The sequence below is a fragment of the Hyla sarda genome, chromosome 4, assembly GCF_029499605.1.
Source record: "Hyla sarda isolate aHylSar1 chromosome 4, aHylSar1.hap1, whole genome shotgun sequence".
Lineage (NCBI taxonomy): Eukaryota > Metazoa > Chordata > Amphibia > Anura > Hylidae > Hyla > Hyla sarda.
The window spans coordinates 167,054,025-167,081,523 of record NC_079192.1 but is presented as its reverse complement, the minus strand read 5'-3'; the positions used below and the strand labels follow the sequence as shown (position 1 = coordinate 167,081,523).

The 27,499-nt window shown below is 44.7% G+C and overlaps 1 protein-coding gene across 3 annotated transcripts; it reads left to right on the top strand.

Moving 5' to 3' along the window:
- The first annotated feature begins 1,731 nt into the window (after window positions 1-1,731).
- On the top strand, window positions 1,732-24,749 carry STOML1 (stomatin like 1). 3 transcript variants are annotated; one of them, XM_056572639.1, is made up of 7 exons: window positions 1,736-2,460; window positions 10,189-10,295; window positions 12,337-12,486; window positions 21,683-21,886; window positions 22,261-22,465; window positions 24,205-24,354; window positions 24,470-24,749. In XM_056572639.1, exons 1-7 carry the CDS (start codon window positions 2,391-2,393, stop codon window positions 24,667-24,669), a joined length of 1,086 nt encoding a protein of 361 aa, XP_056428614.1. In that variant the 5' UTR covers window positions 1,736-2,390; the 3' UTR covers window positions 24,670-24,749. The 3 variants fall into 3 exon arrangements, with proteins under 3 accessions (XP_056428616.1, XP_056428614.1, XP_056428615.1); XM_056572640.1 differs by having other exon boundaries at window positions 1,740-2,460; window positions 24,214-24,354; XM_056572641.1 differs by lacking the exon at window positions 24,205-24,354 and having other exon boundaries at window positions 1,732-2,460.
- Window positions 24,750-27,499: the final 2,750 nt, after the last annotated feature.

Genomic DNA, 27,499 nt, shown 5'->3' with positions numbered 1-27,499 from the left:
ATTTACACTAGGGTGACACAATTTGCCCTGCAGGCAAAAAAACTGGCAACTGTGACGTGAACTGACAGTGACGACTGGTTTTATTTAACAGCCCAAAAAGTTTTTTTAAATTTTTTTATTTGCACAACTGTCACACCTAATGTGATTTACACTAGGGTGACAATTTGCCCTGCAGGCAAAAAAACTGGCAACTGTGACATGAACTGACAGTGACGACAGGTTTTATTTAACAGCCAAAAAAGGCATGTTTTATTTTAATTTGCACAACTGTCACACCTAATGTGATTTGCACTAGGGTGACACAATTTGCCCTGCAGGCGAAAAAACTGGCAACTGTGACGTGAACTGACAGTGACGACTGGTTTTATTTAACAGCCAAAAAAGTTTTTTTGTTTTTTTATTTGCACAACTGTCACACTGTAGGCAGCATGATGACGTCATATCATTGCGCCACCCTTGCCGTGACACGGACGTCCTGCATGGCCTCCCGTCGGTAGGTGGAGTGAGTGGCAGGGCTGGGAGCTTATAGCTCTCTGCTCTGCCACTCTGCAGCTGCAGGTCCTGATAATAGCCAGCCCGCACTGCTGTCGCATTGGGCAGCGAAGAACGGGCCGGCCACTGCCAGCCCAAGGGACGAGCAGCCTACCGGGGATTATCCCGGTAAGCCAGTCCGGCCCTGCTGGTACATCACACATGCTGATAACCGGCTCACCCGTACTATAGGATCCAGGGCTTGAGCCAGCGATACGAACTCATATTACAGACAATCTACTAACCAGGAGTGGGTAAGAGGTACATACTACCAGCCCCATACAGTATCTCACTTGTGACTAGTATATCATATTGGCCCTGTGCCATCAGGACCAATCAAGTAAAAATGGACAGGATAAAGGGATCTACAGCGCTGCCGAGCGCCTCTACCATATACTACACTTGTTATTTTTGCATATTATATCGGCACTATGCCACCTGGGCCAATCTAGTGAAATAGAATAAGACATTGGTATCTACAGAGCTGCTGAACGCTTTCACATAGTGTCCCAATGGCCCGGTGCTGTCCAAGCCACTAGAATTTGCAGTGGTACAAATTATCTGTACCTACAGCGCTATTGAACAACAGTATACTCACCTTACAAGTGACAGCCGAACGGACATACAAATTGTCAGTCCTAGACGGGAGTACACCTTCCCCCGGTTTTCCACAGTAGCATATTTACTCTCCTGTCTTCTTATCGTGCAATACATCATACTTATATTCCCCTTGCTCATTTGGGATCATCCTATATGTTTTAATAGTCAAACCATGAAGCATTTATTGAGGCTGAGAAGAACAGGAAAATCATTGCTTCCAGTCAGTAATTACGGTAACTACAGTCCTAAGACCGAATAAACAGTGAACAAGGTACAGTACAGTGATACACACAAAGAAATGATTGTTAATACAAAGCTCTCAATGAATAGAAAAGGACATGACAAGTGATAATATCCATAAAAGTTCAACAATAATACTTGAGAACACAAAGGATACTGAACCCACAATCCTATATGTTTTATGGGGGAGATTTATCAAAACCTGTGCAGAGGAAAACTTGCCCAGTTGCCCATAGCAACCAATCAGATCACTTCTTTCATTTTTCACAGGCCTTTCTAAGAATGAAAGAAGCGATCTGATTGGTTGCTATGGGCAACTGGGCAAGTTTTCCTCTATACAGGTTTTGATAAATCTTCCCCGATGTGTTTATAATATAATTTAATAACCTCGGATATAACCATCCATTTGTATCTTTCACTGTATTTTATGTCTCGCATCCGATGCAAGGGCCCTGCAGAGGATGTTATTTATAATTAATAAATAGTTATATAAGAGATTTGATTCTCACTCTAAATTTTTAACCTCTATTTCTATTTATACCATTTCTAGTATCTCTATTGTCCCCATTATCTAGTAGATATTGTCTATTTGGTGGTTGGTTGTTACAATAAAGTTGATTTAAAAGGAAAAGGAAAATTAGAGTGGAGGTCACATGTTTCCAGTGTAGAGTGGAGGTCCAGGCTGCAGACTCCTTTCCCACAAGGTAGGAAACACAGGATTTGTTACTTTCTGCGCACATGTAACCTCTCCGCAGTGCAAGTTAGTCCTCCCCTCCACTGAAGTCACATGACACTGCTGTGACGTAAGTGACAGGGCGGCCCTGTCACTTACGTCACCCCTGTCATGCATGCATAGTAACCAGGAAGAGACAAATGTAACTGACCATCCTGGCGACGTTCTCAGGGATTCCGGGCAGTTTTCTATGGAGGATACCGCAGCTGTCATGCACTTGTGTGGTGTCTTCTTACGGGGTATTACCCTAGGAGTTCAGTGATATTATTAGTAGCAGGTTTCCACCATGTGGGAGAAGTATAAGTACTCAGCCTTACCGCACACACTAGAAGGACAGACTCCAGCTACAAAACCAGGTAATATTTCTTTATGTGTGAACAGTTACTGAACTCTCATATAGGCAGTTATATGTACAGCAATATACAATGGTCCCTCAACATACGATGGTACTCCGTTCCAAATGGACCATCATTTGTTGAAACCATGGTATGTTGAGGGATCCGTGCAATGTAAAGTATAGGACAGTGGTCTACAACCTGCGTACCTACAGATTTTGCAAAACTACAACACCCAGCATGCCCGGACAGCCAACGGCTGTCCGGGCATGCTGGGAGTTGTAGTTTTGCAACATCTGGAGGACCGCAGGTTGAAGACCACTGGTAGAGGAAGTTGTACTCACCTGTCCCCGCCGCTCTGGACCGTCACCACTCGTCACCGTTGCCATGGATGTCGCCGTCCCAACGTTCCGGCAAGGCCTCTGCTTCCCCAGCATCCTCGCTCTCCGTCGCCGCCATCGCGTCGTTACGCACGCCGCTCCTATTGGATGACGGGGCGGCGTGCGCAGCGACGTGATGACGACAATGGAGAGCGCCGACGATGCAGGGGATCCCGAAGAGGACATATCGGAGCCCCGAGGACAGGTAGGTGATCGTCAGCGGACCACGCGGGGCACCGTAAACGGCTATCCGGTGACAGCTGAAGCAGTCTACGCTGCCGGATAGCCGTTTATGCGATGGCCCTGACATACAAAAGCATCGTATGTTGATTCTGCCTTCAACATGCGATGGCCTCTGAGAGGCCATCGTATGTTGAAATGATCGTATGTCGGGGCCATCATAGGTCGGGGGGTCACTGTATTGTACAGGTGAGGTCGGCCCTCGTATTGGCAGGTGATAACTGCTACCACTTTTCCTTGATGTGTGAATGAACACAGGCTGGTTTCACACCATGATTTTGCTATACGGTTCCTGTATCAGGTTTTTGATTAAAAAAAAACTGATTCCTCAAAACCTGACTAAACTGTATCAAAACGTGTGTACAAATTTCTATCTGTATACGGTTGAAAATCGTATGCGGTTTGGAAAATTATGTCCGTTGGCATCCGTTTTTTAAGGGGAAAAAAACATAAGTTTTGAACTTTTCACTCCATTATGAATAAAGTTTCACTTGTTTGATTGAAATTCCAAGAAAAAAAAAATGTGGAAAGTCAAAAACCAAATGGTGAAAACTGGATGGAACCGTACACACATATGGTTCTGTACGGTTCCCACTGAAAAAAAAGAAATGTAAGCGGTTTAATACGGTTTTTCACCCGACCAAAAACCGTGGTAGGCTACGGTTTTCTGTCCAGAAAAAAAAAGGTAAAAAACCGTGTGGTTTGAAAAACAGAGACAATCGTATACAATATGGTGCATACGGTTTTGAATGGGAAGTCTATGGGCATGGTTTTCTGTGCGGTTGCTTACATTTTTTTTAAATGAAACCGTATAACAAAATTGTGGTGTGAACCCACCCAAAGACGTTTTGCAAGCAACTGTAGCTTTGATAGCGGGACTTAAAGGGTTAATAGCCTCGCAGCGGCGATCTTTGCTGCGTCCCCTGGCAGCGCCTCAATCCCCCTGCCGCACGCTTATGTCCTGGGGAGGGAAGGGGTTAAGACCAAGTGCGAGTACTGATACTTTTTTAAATGTCATGTGACAGGGTTTTTTTATTTTAATTTTTTTTTTAAATGGGGGGAAAAAGGGGGGGGGGTGTTTTCAGTTTTTATTAGAGGAAGTGCTTTTTTATATTGAAAAAAACAAAAAAATGTATTTAAACTTTTTAAAAATGGGGGTGGTTCAAACTTTTTAAGGAAGGGGTTAATTCACATTTATTATTATTTATTTATATATCCCCATACATGCAATCTGTAGATATACTGATCAATGCTGTGCCATAGCATAGCATAGATCAATGTTATCGGTGCTCCTTTACTACTGCCTGCCATGGCTGGCTGCAGTATAGGAGCGACGATCGGGCAACACGGAGCATGGTATGGGATCGGCACATCGGAATCGGGACACCGCTATTTCAACACAGTGATCCCAATAACAAGCAGTTATTTCAGGACTTGACTGTTATTTCAGGCAGTGTTCAACTATGATCACAGCATCTAAAGGGTTAATGCCGGACATCAGGTATTGGAGAAATTTGTACAAGTACCAGCATCATCCCTATTTTTCATTATCTTGATTATTTAATAAAATCATCACAACCATCTCTCACTGATCCCATTAATCTATCTATCTATCTATCTATCTATCTATCTATCTATATATATATATATATATATATATATATATATATCTCAGTGTGTGTGTATGTTCCAGCATCACGTCCAAGATATTAACATGAAACTTGGCACACAGGTTACTTATATGTCAACAACAAACATAGGATAGGTGATTTAACCCTTACTCAGGGGCGTAGCTAGAAACCCAAGGGCCCCGGTGCGAAAAATTGCCTTGGGCCCCCCTACCACCTGACAACCCTCTTCCCCAATCTCGGACGATCCCCTACTCTGCCGCATAAACATTTCAGTGACTACAGCACTGATGAGACACAGTCAGGAGAATACACAACTATATAAGTGACTAACAGGCAGGCCAGACAGACAAAACATATGCCCAGGCATTTAAGAATAAGCAGACCATTTTTCTAGTGGGGGTCCAACTGCTGGGGCCCCCACCAATCACTCAATCACCCTGGTTCCAGTTGCTCTCCAGCTGTTATAAAGCTATAACTCCCATCATGTCTGGAGAGCCTCCGGCATTATAGGAGTTGTAGTTTTACAACAGCTGGAGAGCCCCAGATTAGGGTACAGCATCACCCATCATCACTGTGGAACAAGTGACTCCAGCTGATAGGACAGTCAGGAGAATACACAATGATATCAGTGACCTGAGTGATGTCTTCTCTGTTGTCTTTTCTTTTCTTCTTCATCTGGTTCAGACGTCAGGACGTCTTCCAGCTCCATCTTCTCTGCAGAGTCTGACGCCCGGACATCATAGGCTCCTCATCCTCTGTATGAAGACAATAATCATTATTATTCTGCTAAATACTGTACCCCCTGAATATAAAACTACCATCCACTGTACCTCCTGCATATACTACCACCCACTGTACCCCCCAAATATAATCCTGCCACCCAATGTACCCCCTGAATATAATCCTGCCACCCAATGTACCCCCTGAATATAATACTGCCACATACAGTACATACACACACGAACAATTCATACATATAGTACATACACACACATCATAGACACGCCGCCTCCGCCCCCCCACCCCACACATGCATAATACATACACACACACATATCATGCATACACATATCATACATACACCCGCCGCCTCCAGATCCCCCCGCATAATACATCTCCACACATCATACATACATCTTGTTTTCACACACCTATCATTCATACACACATCATTCATACATCATACATACAGTACATACACACACATCATTCATACATACAGTACATACAGTACATACACACACACACACCATACATACACACGCTGCCTCCGGACCCCAAATTCTATGATCACCTCATGAACAAGCAGATACCATTATTCAGGATGGCTGAACGTGTGCAGCCCACAAATCGCCCCTCCCCTCCCCCCACAGATTCAAGAAATTTTCTGCTGCAGATTTGCAGATTTGCTGTGGTACATTTTGCTACCCATTGAAGTCAATGGGCAGCAAAATCTGCTGAACCAAATCTGCAGCAAAAATACGCACATGTGAATGCACCCTTAGGGTAGGGTCACATGTAACAGATCAGTAGTGTATGTTACTCTGCTGATCGGTCAATGACTTGACCCTATAGTGTGCCTCCAGCTGTTTTCCCCCGTGTCCTGCTTACAGCAGCAATCCGCCGCTACCAGCCGCTCCATGATGTTTCCGAGAACATAGCATGTGCCCGTGGTGACTCGCAGGTCCCTGTGTGGCTGCTTGTTAGTGGCAGATTGCTGTTGTGAGCAGCACACAAGGGGGAAACCAGCAGGAGGCACTCTATAGAGTCAAGTCATTGGCTGCGGATGTTACATGTAACTCTACCCTAATGTTAATCTGTACAGGATGATTTATGATAAGAGGGGTGTTCACAATATATATTTCTCTAACTTAAAGAGTACTCCAGGATGCAAAAATTGCCATTCAGACTGCCAGCAGTAAAATAATAAATATACATACTTGCTGTTGCTCCCCTGGTGCCTCCAGTAACCCGCTCTGGCCTCCGCCCCGATCCTTTTCCTGGTTGCCGGTGGTCGGTGAGTCATACTGCACTCAGCCAAGCCCCGCCTCGGCCGGCGATAGGCTTAGCGGCAGTGTGACTCACCGACCACCGGCAACCAGGAAAAGGATCGGGGCGGAGGCCAGAGCGGGTTACTGGAGGCACCAGGGGAGCAACAGCAAGTATGTATATTTATTATTTTACTGCTGGCAGTCTGAATGACAATTTTTGCATCCTGGAGTACTCCTTTTAAGACATTTACTGTAAGCCAGTGTTTTCCAACCATGGCACCTCCAGCTGTTGCAAAACTACAACTCCCAGCATGCCCAGACAGCCTTTGGCTTTCCGGGCATGCTGGGAGTTGTAGTTTTGCAACAGCAGGAGACCCAAAACTACAAATCCCAGCATGCCCAAACAGCCAAAGGTTGTAGTTTTACAACAGCTGAAGGCTCCATGGTTGGAAAACACTGGCTTCTGACATCAGAGGATGTCACTATGCGCAACTACTTTGAAGTGAGCGCAGGAGTTCCTGCTCTAACTTCATAGGCATGCCTTAAATCAGTGGTCTCCAACCTGCGGACCTCTAGATGTTGCAAAACTACAATTCCCAGCATGCCCGGACCACCAACGGCTGTCCGGGCATGCTGGGAGTTGTAGTTTTGCAACATCTGGAGGTCCGCAGGTTGAAGAAAACTGCCATAAATGAACGGCGCTGCACACTGCAGCGCCGTTCATTTATAATGCGCGGAGGAAAGGGAAGCAGTCAGACAGACGGTCCTGCTGGCGGATTACCGGGCTGTGACTGACGGTCCTGCAGGCGGTGTGACTAGGTGAGATTACGGGCAGTCACTGCGGAAGGAGAGAGGCAGGGCTTCCTGTTGGCGCCGTACGTGCCATGCCAGGGGTGGGATAGTCACTCAGGTTCCACCCCAGGTCCTCCTCATGTAGACTGCGCTGCTGCCAGACAGACAGGTCTGGTAGCAGCGGCTGCAGTCATGCTGATTAATTAATGGCGGTGCCGGCCATAATGTGATTGTGGCAAGGGGGGCCCTGCGGGCCCCCCTGGTTAACGGGCCCGGTCGCCATTGGCGACCGTTGCGACCTGTATAGCTACGCCACTGCCCTTACTCACCCCCATTTTCCAGGGTCGGGATTTTTGTTTAAAGTCCCATGCAAGTCTATGGGAAATATGTTACTGCATAACTTCCAAACGGCTGGAGATATTTCGATAATACTTGGTCACATGTTACTTATATGTCCACTTAAAATATAGGATAGTTAATTTAACCCTTAACTACCCCCCATTTGTGAGGGTCGGGGTTTTCGTTTAAAGTCCAATGCAAATCAATGAAAATGTATGTTCCCACATAACTTCTGTACGGCTGGAGATATTTCAATACCTGGTACACATATTTATGGACATTTATCAACGGGTTTAGTCAGGTTTTCTTTACTATAATTGTCGCAAAATACGGGATATGGTGTTGGGATATGACAACAATATATGAGGACGGGATATGAAGTCAAAAGCTTCCTCTGTTGATTTTCCTCCACAACAAGGATTAGGAAGGAAAAACCGGGCAACACCGGGTACTCAGCTAGTTTTAGATAAAACAAATTTGCTGATGCAATTTCTTGTCATTTTATGTCTACAGCTTATATGCAGACTTGTGTATCTCCAAGATAAGGGGCACCAAATAAACAGAAAAGGCACAAAATAACTCAGATTCAGGTTAGGTTTCCACAAAGATTTTTTTCTGGCAATTTTTTAGAAAAACTGCCACTGCAGTTTTTGTGCCAAAATTAGAAGTGTATTCCAAAGGAATAGGAAATATATAGAAAGGACTTAAACTTCTTCCTACTGACTTTGGCTCAAAAACTGCAAGGGCAATTTTCCAAAAAGGCCAAAAGAAAAACCTATGAGGAAAGCAGTGAGACATACACCCTATGCCAAACCTATACCACGGTTTTAGGTCGGTGCAGAAAAACGGTATACGGGACAAAAATTTGCCAACCTGAGTCTGCGTTTGACTCTCGGCTCATTGAAATGCATTACATACGGGCCGGGGCCGGCTGGGATATGGGAGCGCCCGGTTTTTGCTCCCCCCTGGATACGGTCACGTATTGCTAAAAACGTGGTGTGAACTGGCCCTAATACAGTAAAATGACAAATCAAACAAGCATAGAATCATAAGCATATTCATTGCCCACCACCCCAACCAAAGATACCCTCACACTGGAGATGTTTTTGGCCAAGAATGAACATGTTAAGTCTTTAGGCAGAATTCTGCTGGACTGCATTGCCGTCTATGAGACAGGACATGTCCGAGCCCTAAGGCTAGGTTTCCACTTGTGTTTTTTTTTTCTGCCATTTGTTTAATTTTTAGTTACGGTCACTGATTTTCCCTGCGTTTTGTCGGTTTTTCTGGCATTTTTACCTTTCTGTGGAAATTGCATTTTTGGCCCCTTTAGCGGTTTCCCTGCGGGAGTCTTTTCCGAATTTTATTTGGGTACCCAAAAAAATGCAGTAGGGAACAAATTTTCTATTTTTATAACAAAGCTTTTTTTATTTTATTTTTTAAGCAGGAAACAATTTATGTGTGTCAGCAGGGACTTGAAATGTACCCTGCAATATTAAAAATGGATAAGGGGTCCATGTCTTTTTTTTAAATTAATATCTTTTTTATTTTCATTTTAACTTTTTATTACTAATGTATTTACTGTATTTTAATAAATGCCATCTGGCCAATCACAACTCTCAGTGGAAAATATGAATCTGTGATGTGAAGTTCTCTTTACATCACCGCTCCGGAGTACAGTACAGTGCCGGGGAGCAGAGCAGTTCCACAGGCCGCCCCCTTCTCCCGATCTGTCCCTTAGGGCAGCTACTACTGCTCCCAACATAAAACACACTCTTTTATGGGGAAAAAAACCACCTCAACATGCTGAGATTTTTAAAAACTGCCAAGGAGCAGGAATGGGATAAATAGGATAAAAAAAAAAAAAAAAAAAAAAAAACATCATACCCACCCTTGTTGCCCTTGTTCCAGTTTCCCCTGCTAGAAGTGCTGCAGTGACAACCCTGAACATTGACCATGTAACACTGCAGCCAATTACTAGCCTCAGTGGTCACATGTATGAGGCCAATGATTGGCTGCAGTGTCACATTCTCACTGAATAAGGATGTCATTGCAGCACTAGCAGGGGAAACAGTAGCAATAGTGGCTACAAGCTGAGGGGTGAATATAGGTTTTGTTTCTTTTTTTTTATTATAATTTTTTATTTTATTTACCCCATTTCCTGCCTGTGTGACATTTTTTTTTTATCACGGCCGTGGAGAAGCCACGGTGGACCACTGATGACTTGTGGTTCAGGCTGCATGAAATTGGTAATAGGTTACTCATAAATAGCAAAAGCACAAAGGTTAATAAGAGAAATCCTAAATTGCTATATCTGACAATGCTTGCTGTAATATGTTACATTTCTGAAGCTAAGCACACACATGTATTTCTCAACAGATGCCTCTCACTCATGGCTGACGTGGTGCTGTCACGTGTGGATTACCTGCCTTTCAGCTATAATTCTTCTCCTCACTTTACCTATATCCATCTGGTGTTTCCTAAAGGTATAAATATTCTGTAAAGTGGAGGTGACCCACAGAAAAACTGCATTTAGCATTAGAATATGTATGTACCCCTTTACCTTGGTTTCAATCAAGTCCCTTATGCACCAAATATGCAGTAACTACCATCTTAGGGCTCGTTCACATTAACTTCTGTCCCCGTTAATTCATGCCCGTTATCAAATCTGTTCAAGCCTTTTGCAAATGGCTGTAAATAGATCCCATTGACGTTATTGGGATTTTTTTTTTTACAGTGCTTTGTCACCCATTTGCACTCGTGTGGTTCCTATTCCTATTCCGTTTTTTTTCAATCCGTTTTTGATCCATTATTACTTCTGAGCATTCTCAGAAAAGGTGGGAGCAACCAATAAAGGATACAAACAGATTAAAATTGATACAACAGGATGCCACTTAATGGGTTACTCTGGCGCTTAGACATCTTATCCCCTATCCAAAGGATAGGGTATAAGATGCCTGATCGCGGGGGTCCCGCCGCTGGGGACCCCCGTGATCTTGCACGCCGCACCCTGTTAGAATCAGTCCCCGGAGCGTGTTCGCTTCGGGTCTGATTACTGTCAATCACGGGGACGGAGCATTGTGATGTCACGGCTCCGCCCCCGTGTGACGTCACGCTCTGCCCCCTCAATGCAAGCCTATGGAGGGGGCGTGACAGCTGTCACGCCCCCTCCCATAGGCTTGCATTGAGGGGGCGGAGCCGTGACGTCACAATGCTCCGTCCCCTTGATTGACAGTAATCAGACCCGGAGCAAACACACTCCGGGGACTGATTCTAACAGGGTGCGGCATGCAAGATCACGGGGGTCCCCAGCGGCGGGTCCCCAGTGGCGGGACCCCCGCGATCAGCCATCTTATCCCCTATCCTTTGGATAGGGGATAAGATGTCTAAGCAACGGAGTACCACTTTAATGTCATCCCTCTGTATCAGTTTGCATCTGTTTGTTAGTATGGTCCATTTAGCAGCAATGATGGGAGAATAGCAGGACAGGAGAGAACAGCCATGTGAACGTAGCCTTACAAGAGCTTTCTACCTTATTCACAGAGTGCAGATCTCTAGCTTGAGGGTAATAGCGCCACCAGGATGAGGCTGTATTTTCATGGCTTAGTTTTGCATTGGAAAAAATAAACGCCTACATACATACAGGCATGATTAAGGTGCCTATACACATTAGCTGTCTTCACATTCAGTCTTTAGTAAAGCTGCTGCATGTAAAAATGTAAGCTAGCTCTGAGCTAGTGTAAACTTTCGCTATAACTTACGCCACTGGCATGAACAATATAAAATCACGGAGGTGCCCTGTGCACGCTACTGAACTAAGCAGCGCGCTCAGCACATGTCATAGCCGGGACCCGTAGCTAATGCTGGACATCACCGATCACAGTAATGTTCGGCATTATCCCTTTAAACGCCGCCGCAATTAAAGTTGATTGCGGCATCTTAAAAATCTGAAATGAATTGCCGGTTAGCTCAGGGATGCTGATTTTGATCACCTCAGTAAAATTGTGTGTCAGGATCAGCTGAGAGGATGGGCGGAGGTCCCTTACCATGCTCTGTGCCATCTGATTGTCGCACCTATACTGCAGCCATCCATCGTAGGCAGTAGTAAAGGAGCGCCGATAACAGTGATCAATGCTATGCTATGGCAGAGCATTGATCAGTGTGTAATAGTTCCCTATGGGGACTAAAAAATTGTGAGAAAAATGTGTAAAAAAAAAATAAAATAAATAATATGTAATAAATGTGAATTAACTCCTTAACCCCTTCCCTAATAAGTTTGAATCACCCCCCTTTTCAAAAAGTTTCAATCAAATTTTTTTTTTTTATATATAAAAAAAAGCCCTTCCTCTAATAAAAACTAAACAAACACCCATTTTTCCCATAAAAAAAGAAAAAAAATGTAAACCCTGTCACGTGACATTGAAAAAAAAAGTACTTATAAAAAGTATTGGTACACCATAAAAAAATGGTATTGGAGCATCCTTAATATTTACTGAATGTGATTTTATTACTATTTTATTTTAACAGATCGTTCCAGATTATGAGAGGGTAGTGGTGTTTCGCCTTGGTCGGATACGTCCACCTAAAGGTCCTGGACTTATCCTACTGCTCCCTCTTATTGACCAGCTTCAAAGAGTAGACATGAGAATAAGAGCGTTCAGAATACAGCCATGTAAGGTGAGAACTCCAGAATTAAAACTGCTTGGGTACCTCAAAATGCATGTAGTAACTTGCATCCTCATGGATATGCTCTTAATAGCACATTCTTTTTTTTTTTTTTTTTTTTTTTATAAAAGCTGGATAAATATCACTTGTAAAGCTAGAGAATCAAAAGAAAACCCCCAAAGGATAAACACCGAATACAGTGCTAGTACTGTTTCCTCATTCAAAGAAATTGTTTGTTCTACTTTATTTAGTTAAACTTTATATTGCAGGTCTGTGCTGTGTATTAGATTTTCAGAATTTATAAAAAAAAAAAAAACATTTTTGAGTGGTGAGGGTGTATTAAAAATAATGCATACTCCCTGGCACTTTCTTCCGCTGCTTTTATTCTGAAGGTGCCTAGGTACTTGCTCTCAGCACTTATGTGCTGACATACAGGAAAAGCCCTCTCAGCTGAGGCAGGTCACCAGTTTTTGTCGGCTTGTCATCCAAAAGCGGTGAGCAACAGGTAGTATGAATCAGACCCCACCACAGTACAGACCCCAGAATCAGACCTAACCATAATGCAGACTTCAGAATCACCACCCACCATAATGCAGACCCCATAATCACCACCATAATACAGACCCCAGAATCACCACACACCATAATACAGACCCCAGAATCAGACCTCACCATAATGCAGACTTCAGAATCACCACCCACCATAATACAGACTCCATAATCACCACCATAATACAGACCCCAGAATCACCACCCACCATTATACAGACCCCAGAATCACCACCCACCATAATACAGACCCCAGAATCACCACCCACCATAATACAGACCCCAAAATTCCACCATAATACAAACCCCAGAATCACCACCCACCATAATACAGGCCCCAGAATCCCACCATAATACAGACCCCAGAATCAGACCCCGCCATAATACAAACCCCAGAATCTCCACCCACCATAATACAGACCCCAGAATCCCACCATAATACAGACCCCAGAATCAGACCCCGCCATAATACAAACCCCAGAATCAGACCCCGCCATAATACAAACCCCAGAATCACCACCCACCATAATACAGACCCCAGAATCACCACCCACCATAATACAGACCCCAGAATCCCCCACCACCATAATACAGACCCCAGAATCACCACCCACCATAATACAGACCCCAGAATCACCACCCACCATAATACAGACCCCAGAATCACCACCCACCATAATACAGACCCCAGAATCACCACCCACCATAATACAGACCCCAGAATCAGACCCCACAATAATACAGACCCCAGAATCAGTCCACACCATAATACAGACCCCACCACAATACAGACCCCACCATAATTCAGACCCCTGAATCACCACCCACCATAATACAGACCCCCGAATCAGACCCCACCACAATACAGACCCCCGAATCAGACCCCACCACAATACAGACCCCCGAATCAGACCCCACCACAATACAGACCCCAGAATCAGACCCCACCATAATACAGACCTCAGAATCACCACCCACCATAATACAGACCCCAGAATCACCACCCACCATAATACAGACCCCAGAATCACCACCCACCATAATACAGACCCCAGAATCAGCCCCCACCATAATACAGAACCCAGAATCACCATCCACCATAATACAGACCCCAGAATCACCACCGACCATAATACAGACCCCAGAATCACCACCCACCATAATACAGACCCCATAATCACCACCCACCATAATACAGACCCCAGAATCCGCCCCCACAATAATACAGACCCCCGAATCACCACCCACCATAATACAGACCCCCGAATCACCACCCACCATAATACAGACCCCCGAATCAGACCTCACCATAATACAGACCCCAGAATCAGACCTCACCATAATACAGACCCCAGAATCACCACCCACCATAATACAGACCCCAGAATCGTCACCCACCATAATACAGACCCCAGAATCACCACCCACCATAATACAGACCCCAGAATCAGCACCCACCATAATACAGACCCCAGAATCACCACCCACCATAATACAGACCCCAGAATCAGCCCCCACCATAATACAGACCCCAGAATCAGCCCCCACCATAATACAGACCCCAGAATCAGCCCCCACCATAATACAGGCCCTAGAATCACCATCCACCATAATACAGACCCCAGAATCACCACCCACCATAATACAGACCCCCGAATCAGACCTCACCATAATACAGACCCCAGAATCACCACCCACCATAATACAGACCCCAGAATCGTCACCCACCATAATACAGACCCCAGAATCACCACCCACCATAATACAGACCCCAGAATCGTCACCCACCATAATACAGACCCCAGAATCACCACCCACCATAATACAGACCCCAGAATCAGCCCCCACCATAATACAGAACCCAGAATCACCATCCACCATAATACAGACCCCAGAATCACCACCGACCATAATACAGACCCCAGAATCACCACCCACCATAATATAGACCCCATAATCACCACCCACCATAATACAGACCCCAGAATCCGCCCCCACAATAATACAGACCCCCGAATCACCACCCACCATAATACAGACCCCCGAATCACCACCCACCATAATACAGACCCCCGAATCAGACCTCACCATAATACAGACCCCAGAATCAGACCTCACCATAATACAGACCCCAGAATCACCACCCACCATAATACAGACCCCAGAATCGTCACCCACCATAATACAGACCCCAGAATCACCACCCACCATAATACAGACCCCAGAATCAGCACCCACCATAATACAGACCCCAGAATCACCACCCACCATAATACAAACCCCAGAATCAGCCCCCACCATAATACAGACCCCAGAATCAGCCCCCACCATAATACAGACCCCAGAATCAGCCCCCACCATAATACAGGCCCTAGAATCACCATCCACCATAATACAGACCCCAGAATCAGACTTCACCATAATACAGACCCCAGAATCACCACCCACCATAATACAGACCCCATAATCACCACCCACCATAATAGAGACCCCAGAATCCGCCCCCACAATAATACAGACCCCAGAATCACCAACCACCATAATACAGACCCCCGAATCACCACCCACCATAATACAGACCCCAGAATCAGACCCCACCATAATACAGACCTCAGAATCATCACCCACCATAATACAGACCCCATAATCACCACCCACCATAATACAGACCTCAGAATCCGCCCCCACCATAATACAGACCCCAGAATCACCACCCACCATAATACAGACCCCAGAATCAGACCCCACCACAATACAGACCCCCGAATCAGACCCCACCACAATACAGACCCCAGAATCAGACCCCACCATAATACAGACCTCCGAATCACCACCCACCATAATACAGACCCCAGAATCAGACCCCACCATAATACAGACCCCAGAATCACCACCCACCATAATATAGATCCCAGAATCACCATCCACCATAATTCAGACCCCAGAATCACCATCCACCATAATACAGACCCCCGAATCACCCCCCACCATAATACAGACCTCAGAATCACCACCCACCATAATACAGACCCCAGAATCACCACCCACCATAATACAGACCCCAGAATCCGCCCCTACAATAATACAGACCCCAGAATCACCACCCACCATAATACAGACCCCAGAATTGTCACCCACCATAATACAGACCCCAGAATCAGACCCCAGAATCACCACCCACCATAATACAGACCCCAGAATCACCACCCACCATAATACAGACCCCAGAATCAGACCCCACCATAATACAGACCCCAGAATCACCACCCACCATAATACAGACCCCAGAATCACCACCCACCATAATATAGATCCCAGAATCACCATCCACCATAATTCAGACCCCAGAATCACCATCCACCATAATACAGACCCCCGAATCACCCCCCACCATAATACAGACCCCCGAATCACCACCCACCATAATACAGACCCCCGAATCACCACCCACCATAATACAGACCCCCGAATCACCACCCACCATAATACAGACCCCAGAATCACCACCCACCATAATACAGACCCCAGAATCACCACCCACCATAATACAGAACCCCAGAATTGTCACCCACCATAATACAGACACCAGAATCACCACCCACCATAATACAGACACCAGAATCACCACCCACCATAATACAGACCCCAGAATCACCACCCACCATAATACAGACCCCAGAATCACCACCCACCATAATACAGACCCCAGAATCACCACCCACCATAATACAGACCCCAGAATCACCACCCACCATAATACAGACCCCAGAATCACCACCCACCATAATACAGACCCCAGAATCACCACCCACCATAATACAGACCCCAGAATCACCACCCACCATAATACAGACCCCAGAATCACCACCCACCATAATACAGACCCCAGAATAACCACCCACCATAATACAGACCCCAGAATCACCACTCACCATAATACAAACCCCAGAATCAGCCCCCACCATAATACAGACCCCAGAATCAGCCCCAACCATAATAGAGGCCCTAGAATCACCATCCACCATAATACAGACCCCAGAATCAGACTTCACCATAATACAGACCCCATAATCACCACCCACCATAATACAGACCCCAGAATCCGCCCCCACAATAATACAGACCCCAGAATCACCAACCACCATAATACAGACCCCGAATCACCACCCACCATAATACAGACCCCAGAATCAGACCCCACCATAATGCAGACCTCAGAATCACCACCCACCATAATACAGACTCCATAATCACCACCCACCATAATACAGACCTCAGAATCCGCCCCCACCATAATACAGACCCCAGAATCACCACCCACCATAATACAGACCCCAGAATCACCACCCACCATAATACAGACCCCAGAATCACCACCCACCATAATACAGACCCCAGATTCACCACCCACCATAATACAGACCCGAGAATCAGTCCCCACCAGAATAAAGACTCCAGAATCACCACCCACCATAATACAGACCCCAGAATCAGTCCCCACCAGAATACAGACCCCAGAATCACCACCCACCATAATACAGACCCCAGAATCACCACCCACCATAATACAGACCCCAGAATCAGACCCCACCATAATACAGACCCCAGAATCACCACCCACCATAATACAGACCCCAGAATCACCACCCACCATAATACAGACCCCAGAATCACCACCCACCATAATACAGACCCCAGAATCACCACCCACCATAATATAGATCCCAGAATCACCATCCACCATAATACAGACCCCAGAATCACCACCCACCATAATACAGACCCCAGAATCACCACCCACCATAATATAGATCCCAGAATCACCATCCACCATAATTCAGACCCCAGAATCACCATCCACCATAATACAGACCCCCGAATCACCCCCCACCATAATACAGACCCCCGAATCACCACCCACCATAATACAGACCCCCGAATCACCACCCACCATAATACAGACCCCCGAATCACCACCCACCATAATACAGACCCCAGAATCACCACCCACCATAATACAGACCCCAGAATCACCACCCACCATAATACAGAACCCCAGAATTGTCACCCACCATAATACAGACACCAGAATCACCACCCACCATAATACAGACACCAGAATCACCACCCACCATAATACAGACCCCAGAATCACCACCCACCATAATACAGACCCCAGAATCACCACCCACCATAATACAGACCCCAGAATCACCACCCACCATAATACAGACCCCAGAATCACCACCCACCATAATACAGACCCCAGAATCACCACCCACCATAATACAGACCCCAGAATCACCACCCACCATAATACAGACCCCAGAATCACCACCCACCATAATACAGACCCCAGAATCACCACCCACCATAATACAGACCCCAGAATCACCACCCACCATAATACAGACCCCAGAATAACCACCCACCATAATACAGACCCCAGAATCACCACTCACCATAATACAAACCCCAGAATCAGCCCCCACCATAATACAGACCCCAGAATCAGCCCCAACCATAATAGAGGCCCTAGAATCACCATCCACCATAATACAGACCCCAGAATCAGACTTCACCATAATACAGACCCCATAATCACCACCCACCATAATACAGACCCCAGAATCCGCCCCCACAATAATACAGACCCCAGAATCACCAACCACCATAATACAGACCCCGAATCACCACCCACCATAATACAGACCCCAGAATCAGACCCCACCATAATGCAGACCTCAGAATCACCACCCACCATAATACAGACTCCATAATCACCACCCACCATAATACAGACCTCAGAATCCGCCCCCACCATAATACAGACCCCAGAATCACCACCCACCATAATACAGACCCCAGAATCACCACCCACCATAATACAGACCCCAGAATCACCACCCACCATAATACAGACCCCAGATTCACCACCCACCATAATACAGACCCGAGAATCAGTCCCCACCAGAATAAAGACTCCAGAATCACCACCCACCATAATACAGACCCCAGAATCAGTCCCCACCAGAATACAGACCCCAGAATCACCACCCACCATAATACAGACCCCAGAATCACCACCCACCATAATACAGACCCCAGAATCACCACCCACCATAATACAGAACCCCAGAATTGTCACCCACCATAATACAGACACCAGAATCACCACCCACCATAATACAGACACCAGAATCACCACCCACCATAATACAGACCCCAGAATCACCACCCACCATAATACAGACCCCAGAATCACCACCCACCATAATACAGACCCCAGAATCACCACCCACCATAATACAGACCCCAGAATCACCACCCACCATAATACAGACCCCAGAATCACCACCCACCATAATACAGACCCCAGAATCACCACCCACCATAATACAGACCCCAGAATCACCACCCACCATAATACAGACCCCAGAATCACCACCCACCATAATACAGACCCCAGAATAACCACCCACCATAATACAGACCCCAGAATCACCACTCACCATAATACAAACCCCAGAATCAGCCCCCACCATAATACAGACCCCAGAATCAGCCCCAACCATAATAGAGGCCCTAGAATCACCATCCACCATAATACAGACCCCAGAATCAGACTTCACCATAATACAGACCCCATAATCACCACCCACCATAATACAGACCCCAGAATCCGCCCCCACAATAATACAGACCCCAGAATCACCAACCACCATAATACAGACCCCGAATCACCACCCACCATAATACAGACCCCAGAATCAGACCCCACCATAATGCAGACCTCAGAATCACCACCCACCATAATACAGACTCCATAATCACCACCCACCATAATACAGACCTCAGAATCCGCCCCCACCATAATACAGACCCCAGAATCACCACCCACCATAATACAGACCCCAGAATCACCACCCACCATAATACAGACCCCAGAATCACCACCCACCATAATACAGACCCCAGATTCACCACCCACCATAATACAGACCCGAGAATCAGTCCCCACCAGAATAAAGACTCCAGAATCACCACCCACCATAATACAGACCCCAGAATCAGTCCCCACCAGAATACAGACCCCAGAATCACCACCCACCATAATACAGACCCCAGAATCACCACCCACCATAATACAGACCCCAGAATCATCACCCACCATAATACAGACCCCAGAATCACCACCCACCATAATACAGACCCCAGAATCACCACCCACCATAATACAGACCCCAGAATCACCACCCACCATAATACAGACCCCAGAATCACCACCCACCATAATACAGACCCCAGAATCACCACCCACCATAATACAGACCCCAGAATCACCACCCACCATAATACAGACCCCAGATTCACCACCCACCATAATACAGACCCCAGAATCAGTCCCCACCAGAATAAAGACTCCAGAATCACCACCCACCATAATACAGACCCCAGAATCAGTCCCCACCAGAATACAGACCCCAGAATCAGGCCCCACCAGAATAAAGACCCCAGAATCACCACCCACCATAATACAGACCCCAGAGGGTGTGAGTCAGTTTAGGGCCGCACTTATCCCCTGCCCAGCGTGACAGCAGATTTGTAAAATCAGTAGTGTGGTCTTTACCTGCAGCTTCCCATAGGGTTTACTAATTGCAGGTTCATTCAGTGAATTCCCATATACTTTAAATCCTTTCTCTCAGGTGGTCTCCGGGTTTCATATATTTTATAGGTCCAGTCTCTGCTGTAATTCTTAGAGAAAGAGATAATTTAATTGTCTGGTCTTGATGTAAAAAGGTGTGTTCTGTGTTACATGGAGGTTACCAGGGAATTGTGTCAGGTTAGCTCTCTATTTGTTCAGTTTTCAGGACTCGGAAGTAAGGGGAAATCGGACACTAAAGGTAACATTCCAAGATGGCAGTCTCTTGGGCTAATGGTTTCGATGAAGATATATCTGTAGGGCAGCTACCTGACTTTCTCCTACTTCTTTCTTTAGACACTATCATCGACATCTTCCTTCTAATGCTGACCTTACCTTTGGGCGTAAGGTGTTCCAGGTGGTGATCCCTCCCTAGGGATATTTCCTCCTGGGTGTTTGCAGTCTCTCCAGAGTGCTGTTTTGGGTGATATGATTAAATAATATATTATTAGTACTAATGATATATTATTAGTATTATTAATTTAATATTTTGCAACCGATAACTTGCATTCCCCCCTTTGTTTTCTTTGGTTATTGGCTCACAGAGTACATAGAGAAAAATGAATTGAGAAAAGGTGAGAGGCTCCACCTATTTACATCTGCAGGGTTCCTTTCCGTTTTGATTGGCTCTCTCTCCTGTGTGTTATTATGGGTTCCAGATAATCAAATTACCATAAGGTTGTAATTATCGCTTTCCTGCAGCATTGCCTGTAGGTGCTGTACATAAACAGCCATACACTACGAGGGATATAATGAAAAATATGGGTTTGCTTCGAGTATTAGTTTTGTAGAAAGAAGAACAATAAAAGGGCAAACAAATACAAGGACTTTCAAAGTTTCAGGTCATACACAGGAAGCTGTTGTAAAAACTATTTTCCAGACATATGTTTTAAAAATGTAGGAATTTATGACTTTATCTGCTATCTTTTAACCATGAATCCACCCTAATATTTTCAGGTCAAGTCTCGTGACGATGTGCTTGTATCCGTAGAAGCTGGTGTACAGTTTAGAGTATGTGATCCTGTACTATCTGTGCTGTCAGTCCAGGACCTTAATTTTGTTATCCAGAACACAGCAGAAAATCTGTTGGTGCAGAACTTTGGCCGCAAGTATCTCAGAGAGATTTATGGTGACAAAATGCGACTAGGAGAACATTTTAAGGTTAGTAAACAGGAAAAGAAGTCATTTAACATCATCCTGGGAAATAGAGTATTTGCTGAGTATACAAAGTTTACAAGAATTACAACTTCAAACAGTTCTATAAGTAAATCATTTTGTTCCAATTATACTGTGTAAATAAGTAAAGTAATTTTATCGGCATTACTGTGTAAATATAGCATTAGTGCTATTTATGTTGCCACCTTTGTGTCTACAGAAACTCCATCTACTTTTGCTTTTAAGCACCACAACTAATTCACCAACTATGTTAATGTACGAGCCCTGCGGCTAAAGAGCATGTGCGCGTGTATTTACATATTTGTTTGGGCATGCAGAATATGTACAGATTATTGCTGTTATCTTACATTGTCTTTCAGGAGGATATTAATGAACAGGTAAAGCCTTTGGGAGTTTGTGTAGAGCATGTGGACCTCCTTGTGGAAGCTGTCATGCAACCCCACGAAGAGCATGTGCCCCTCACCTCACAAGCTGTAAACCCAAATGGTGGATTAGAGCAACTGATCATGCAGTTTGTCTCAATAGCTACGCAAGTTTCAGCACAAGATACAAAACCATCTACAGGTTTGACAATTTTCGACTATATCTAAATATGATATTAAAATGTGTGTATTAAAACCGCATTCATAAAGTCTTTTCACATCTTATGTTGAGGCCTTATTCTATAATTTAAAAATCAAGTTTTTCCCAATAATTCTGCCCTCAATACCCCATTATTTGATGACCAAAAAGCCAATGATCACTGTGTGCATATCGGAAAAACTTCCAGTAGGTTAACAAAGCCAGCATGAAGCCTCTGCTCAGTAAAACACACACGAAAGCCCATCTGGAGTTTGCAAAAAAAAAAAAAAAAAGCCCAAGCACCTAAAGGATTCGTGGACTGTGAAAAACAAGATTCTGTAGCCTGATAAAACCATGATAGAATTTTTGGCCTCAATTTCAAGTGTCGTGTATTGAGGACACTAGGCTTGTGTTCAAGAATAAAAATGAAATCGCCAGCAGTCCAGCTAAAATTCCATTCTTTTATATGTGTGTCTGATCGTGGGGGGTCAGAATGCTGGAACCCCTAAGATCTCCTGAATAGGAAATGGCTTTCTGAGAGATTGCGGGGGTCCCAGAGGTCAACCGCTAGAATCAGACACTTATCCCCTATTCTGTGGATAGGGGATAAGTTGTTTTTCAGTGGACCACCTTTAGTGCATTAGGGAATTCATAAAGAAGCTTCATTTTAAAATTGTCATTGGTTCAAAGGGTTTTCTAAGTTCCAGGCGATTATCAGAAAATATCTTTAGTTTGCTGGATAAAATAAATATTTTTAAAGTGTACCTGTCATAGTGCAAAAAAAAAAAAAGTAATATGTTACTCAGTATCTTATCCTGATCATGTACATACAATTTGTATGTGTCTAGGACCTATATATACCTAACAAATAGCATTTATGTCTTGCTCACTTTCTTTATCTCCCTTTGTGGAGGGGGTGTGTCCGTCTCCCTCACTGTGGATGACTCATCAGCTCTGAGTCTGGGAGCAGTCTGCAAATCACTGCACAGTAGTTTGTATGCATACATTTTCTATCTGTTCCTAGTAAAGCTGGATGCTAATCAACATAGCTGTCACTATGTGTGTCATTCAGCTTTCAAAGACTCCTGAATGTCTGATCAGCTTCTTTGTCATTCAGGAGTCAGAGAAAGCTTTGGCTGTTCAAGCATGCTGGGAGGTGTAGTTTTACAACAGCTGGAGCTGCTGTGTTTGTAAAGCACTTTGTTAGAGCAGTGTTGCCTTTAGCTGTTGCAAAACTACAACTCCCAGCATGCCCACACATCCTTTGTCTGTAGTTTTGCAAGAGCCGGAGGCACACAGCTGGAGAATACACGGCTCTAAAACAGTTTTACAAAGATTGTATTCCCAACTGTTGCAAAAATACAACTCCCATTCACAATACATGACTACTGCTGCAAGTCTTGTCACAGCGGTTCAAAGATTAGAATTCGTACTCCATTTTGTATGTCAGCCAAAACTGACCAATAATCTTGTGTATAGGGGCCTCCCAACTCTCTCTCCTACACGTTAGAGGGAAGAGGGATCAGACCTGTTGGATTCAGTATGCCAAATCCTTTGGTCCCAAGGGAGATCTCTGGCTGCCATAGATGTCTAACTGCAGCTTTTTCCCCTCTTCACAGTAAAAATAAACCAGTTTGGTGTGTGAACTTGTTTAATTTAGTGTTAGGAGAAAATCTGGTGGCCAGCACCATAACAAATTCACTTTAAAACTGTGATAATGTTACAATGTCTTTGTTTTGTAGCGGTTACAGATCTCTCATTAGAGGAGATGTTGTCTCGACTGGAAAGAATCCTGTCAGAATCTTTGGTTTCAGAAATAAGGTCTTCATATCAGTTCTTCGTGATCCAAAAAGATGGGAAGAGATCTGCATGTTTCCTTGATTTAACATCAGGTAGATACATTAAGACATGATCCTCAGGAGGTTCCCATGCCTGCTGTTATGTATTGTTTTGTTTTCACCCTATTTCCGTATCCATCAAATGTTTTCTCTATCTTCCTCCTTACAGGATCTGGACTTTGTGGCATGGGAATCCTCACTTTCTCCCCTGATGTTACTCTAGAGATTACAGAAGCCGATCTCCTGTCTGTTGTTCGAGGAGACTTGAATCCCATGATTGCTTACACAACAGGTCGCTTACATGTCACAGGGAATCTACAGACTGCACTACTACTACAGAAGGTCCTTCCAAAGATACTGCATTCCTGATGCTGTTGCAAAATGTCTTTTTTTTTATTGAAGGTTTTTATGTGAAATAGAGTTGTTTATATAAAGAAAATCATATGTTCTATTCCCTGTCTTTTTTATCATTCTGTTTTTAGGCTATGACTTATTTTGTGCTTTTGTTTCTATATATTGTGAAAAATGTACATAATATTAGACCAGGCTAGTTTTTACCATTTTGGCGGAAATTCCTCTGATCTAAGGCCCCTTTCACACTTTAAAATTAATCCGTTTTAAAGATTCGTTCAATGTTCCGTTATAAAAACCCTTAAAATTGGACGTTAAATGTCTGTTACAAAATCCCATTATAGTCTATGGGATTTTTACATTATCAGTTTTAACCCGTTATTAATAACTGATGTTATTTTGTGATTGGAGAAAGAACGGAAGAAATAGTGCATGCACTATTTCTCCCGTTAGTTTCTCCCGTCACAAAATAATGTCCGTTATTAATAACGGGCTATGAGGGGTTAAAACGGATAATGTAAAAATCCCATAGACTATAATGGGATTTTGTAACAGACGTTTAACAGACGATTTTAAGGGTTTTTATAACGGAACATTGAATGGATCTTTAAAACGGATACATTTTATAGTGTGAAAGGGGTCTTACCTGTGCTCAGCATAGGTGGACTTTGCTGATCTCATCCACATGCTGCAGATGTATTCTGTGCAGAAATATGTGCATGCGTTTAGAATTGTCAAAGATTTCCCCACAGGTGGTAGAAAATTTTTACTTGTATGAATCTGGCCTTATGCGTACTGTTCTTTATATCAGCAATGCACTTTTAATTTAGAGGGATAATACATGTGAAAGGGAAAGCGACTCATTAGCAATATATTTCAAGGCGTTCTTTGGGTCTTGTCCTTTAGCTCAAAGACTTCAGAGGAGACCAATTCCTTTAACAATATGCAGTCTCCTGTAGCAGAAACACCCTGAAGACTAGGTTTCCACACAGGTTTTTTTTTCTGCCATTTTTTTGGAAAACTGCCACAGCAGTTTTTGAGCCAAAGTCAGAAGTGGATCCATAGGGGAGGAGATGGCCTTCCTTTAAAATTCCCATTCCTTTAGAACAAACTTCTGGCTTTGGCTTAAAAACTGTAGTGGCAGTTTTCCAAAAAATGCCAGAAAAAAAGCCTGTGTGGAAACTTAGCCTAACAAGTTAGCCTAAGGATAGGTTCATACTATGTTAAAGGGGTATTCCGGGTTTATACATCTTATCCACTTTCCAAAGGACCCCCACGATCTCTGTGCAGCCCCCGGCATTCTGTTCCAGGCATTGCCTCCGAGACGGTGACGTGACATCACGCCCACAAGCGACATCACGCCACGCCCTCCATTCATGTCTATGCTGGGCGTGGCTGTAGCGTCATGTCCCCGTCTCAGAGGCAGCGCTCAGCACAAAATGCCGGGGCTGCACATAGATCGTGGGGGTCCCCAGCGTCAGGACCCCTGTGATCATACATTGATTGGATTGATTTGGATAGGGGATAAGATGTATAAACCCAAAATACCCCTTTAATGCATGCGAAATGCCGATGCATACTGTTAACAGGAACAGTGAACCCTATTGATTACTATGACTGAATGGAGTCCCCTAGTGACTCAGTTTGGGACCTACGCGCTATTTTAAGTGGACTTAAAAGCGTGGGCAGCTGCGCTTTTGAAATAGCGCATAGGTCCCGAACAGAGTCACCCATAGAAACAATGGAGTTTGCTGCTCCCACAACAGTATACATTGGCACCCTGCTTTTAACAGATATGACTAATGGGAGCACTAACAGAGTATGAACCTAGTCTAAGGCTGGTTTTAGAAATTCCAGCTTGACCTTGTTTCTGATGACCTGCAATGAGGCAAAGATTTGCGGCCAGAAAATCAACCCAAGTTTACATGTGGAATTTATGGAAGTTTATGGAAGTTTTTTTTTATCAAAATTTTTATTACATATATATTTGCACAGAATACAAGAAGTAAATTATTCTTATACGTATTACTGTGATTTATTACTACAAATCAAAAAGCAAGGAAAATTAACTTAACAAAATTTTCCTACATGTAACTGAACCCACCCATCCTTCCCCCCCAAAGTAGAGAGACTGTGGAATTAACCCAAACATTATTTAGGTCACCCTAGCTGCCTATTACCCTGTGTTATTCCTAGAAAAGTGGTTGAAGGAGATCCTGCCCTTGGAAACCTTCTCTCCATATTTCTCGATTGAGCGTGCTCATCGTGTTCTGGCACGGCCGCCTCCTCCTGGTGGCCCTCCTCGTCCCTTCCTGGCCAAGTTGTTGCACTTCAGAGACAGGGATGCTATTCTCAGGGCCGTGCAGAGAGGTCCTCTGTGACTGCAGTAGAGTGTCCTTCTATCCTGACTTTTCAGTGGAGCTTTGCAAGCAGCGGGTGCAGTTTACGGAGGTTCGGGCGAAGCTACGTGCCAAGGGATACCGCTACTCCATGTTGTACCCGGGCCCGCTTGAGAGTTGTTAATGGAGCGACGGCCAAGTTCTTCACTTCCCTGACAGAAGCACTCCATTGGGTGGATGCGGCCCCTCCGGCACAGCCTCCGGATTGACTTTTTCCTGATCACCCCTGCTGGAGACTGTTCCCCAGGCTTGTCTTTAGTTAGGTGTTAGGGAGGTAGTCTCCTTTAGGGTCCTTTTAGGTTCCTGATCCCCTAGGTTTCCTGGGTCTAGTTATTTAGCTACTGGCCACCTCTAGTTTATGGTGGGGTGGCGCTGCAATGTGATGGACTGTCCTGCTCATCACTCCTTCCGCCATGTTCTTGGGTTTAGTTAGGGGAAGGGAGTTAGAT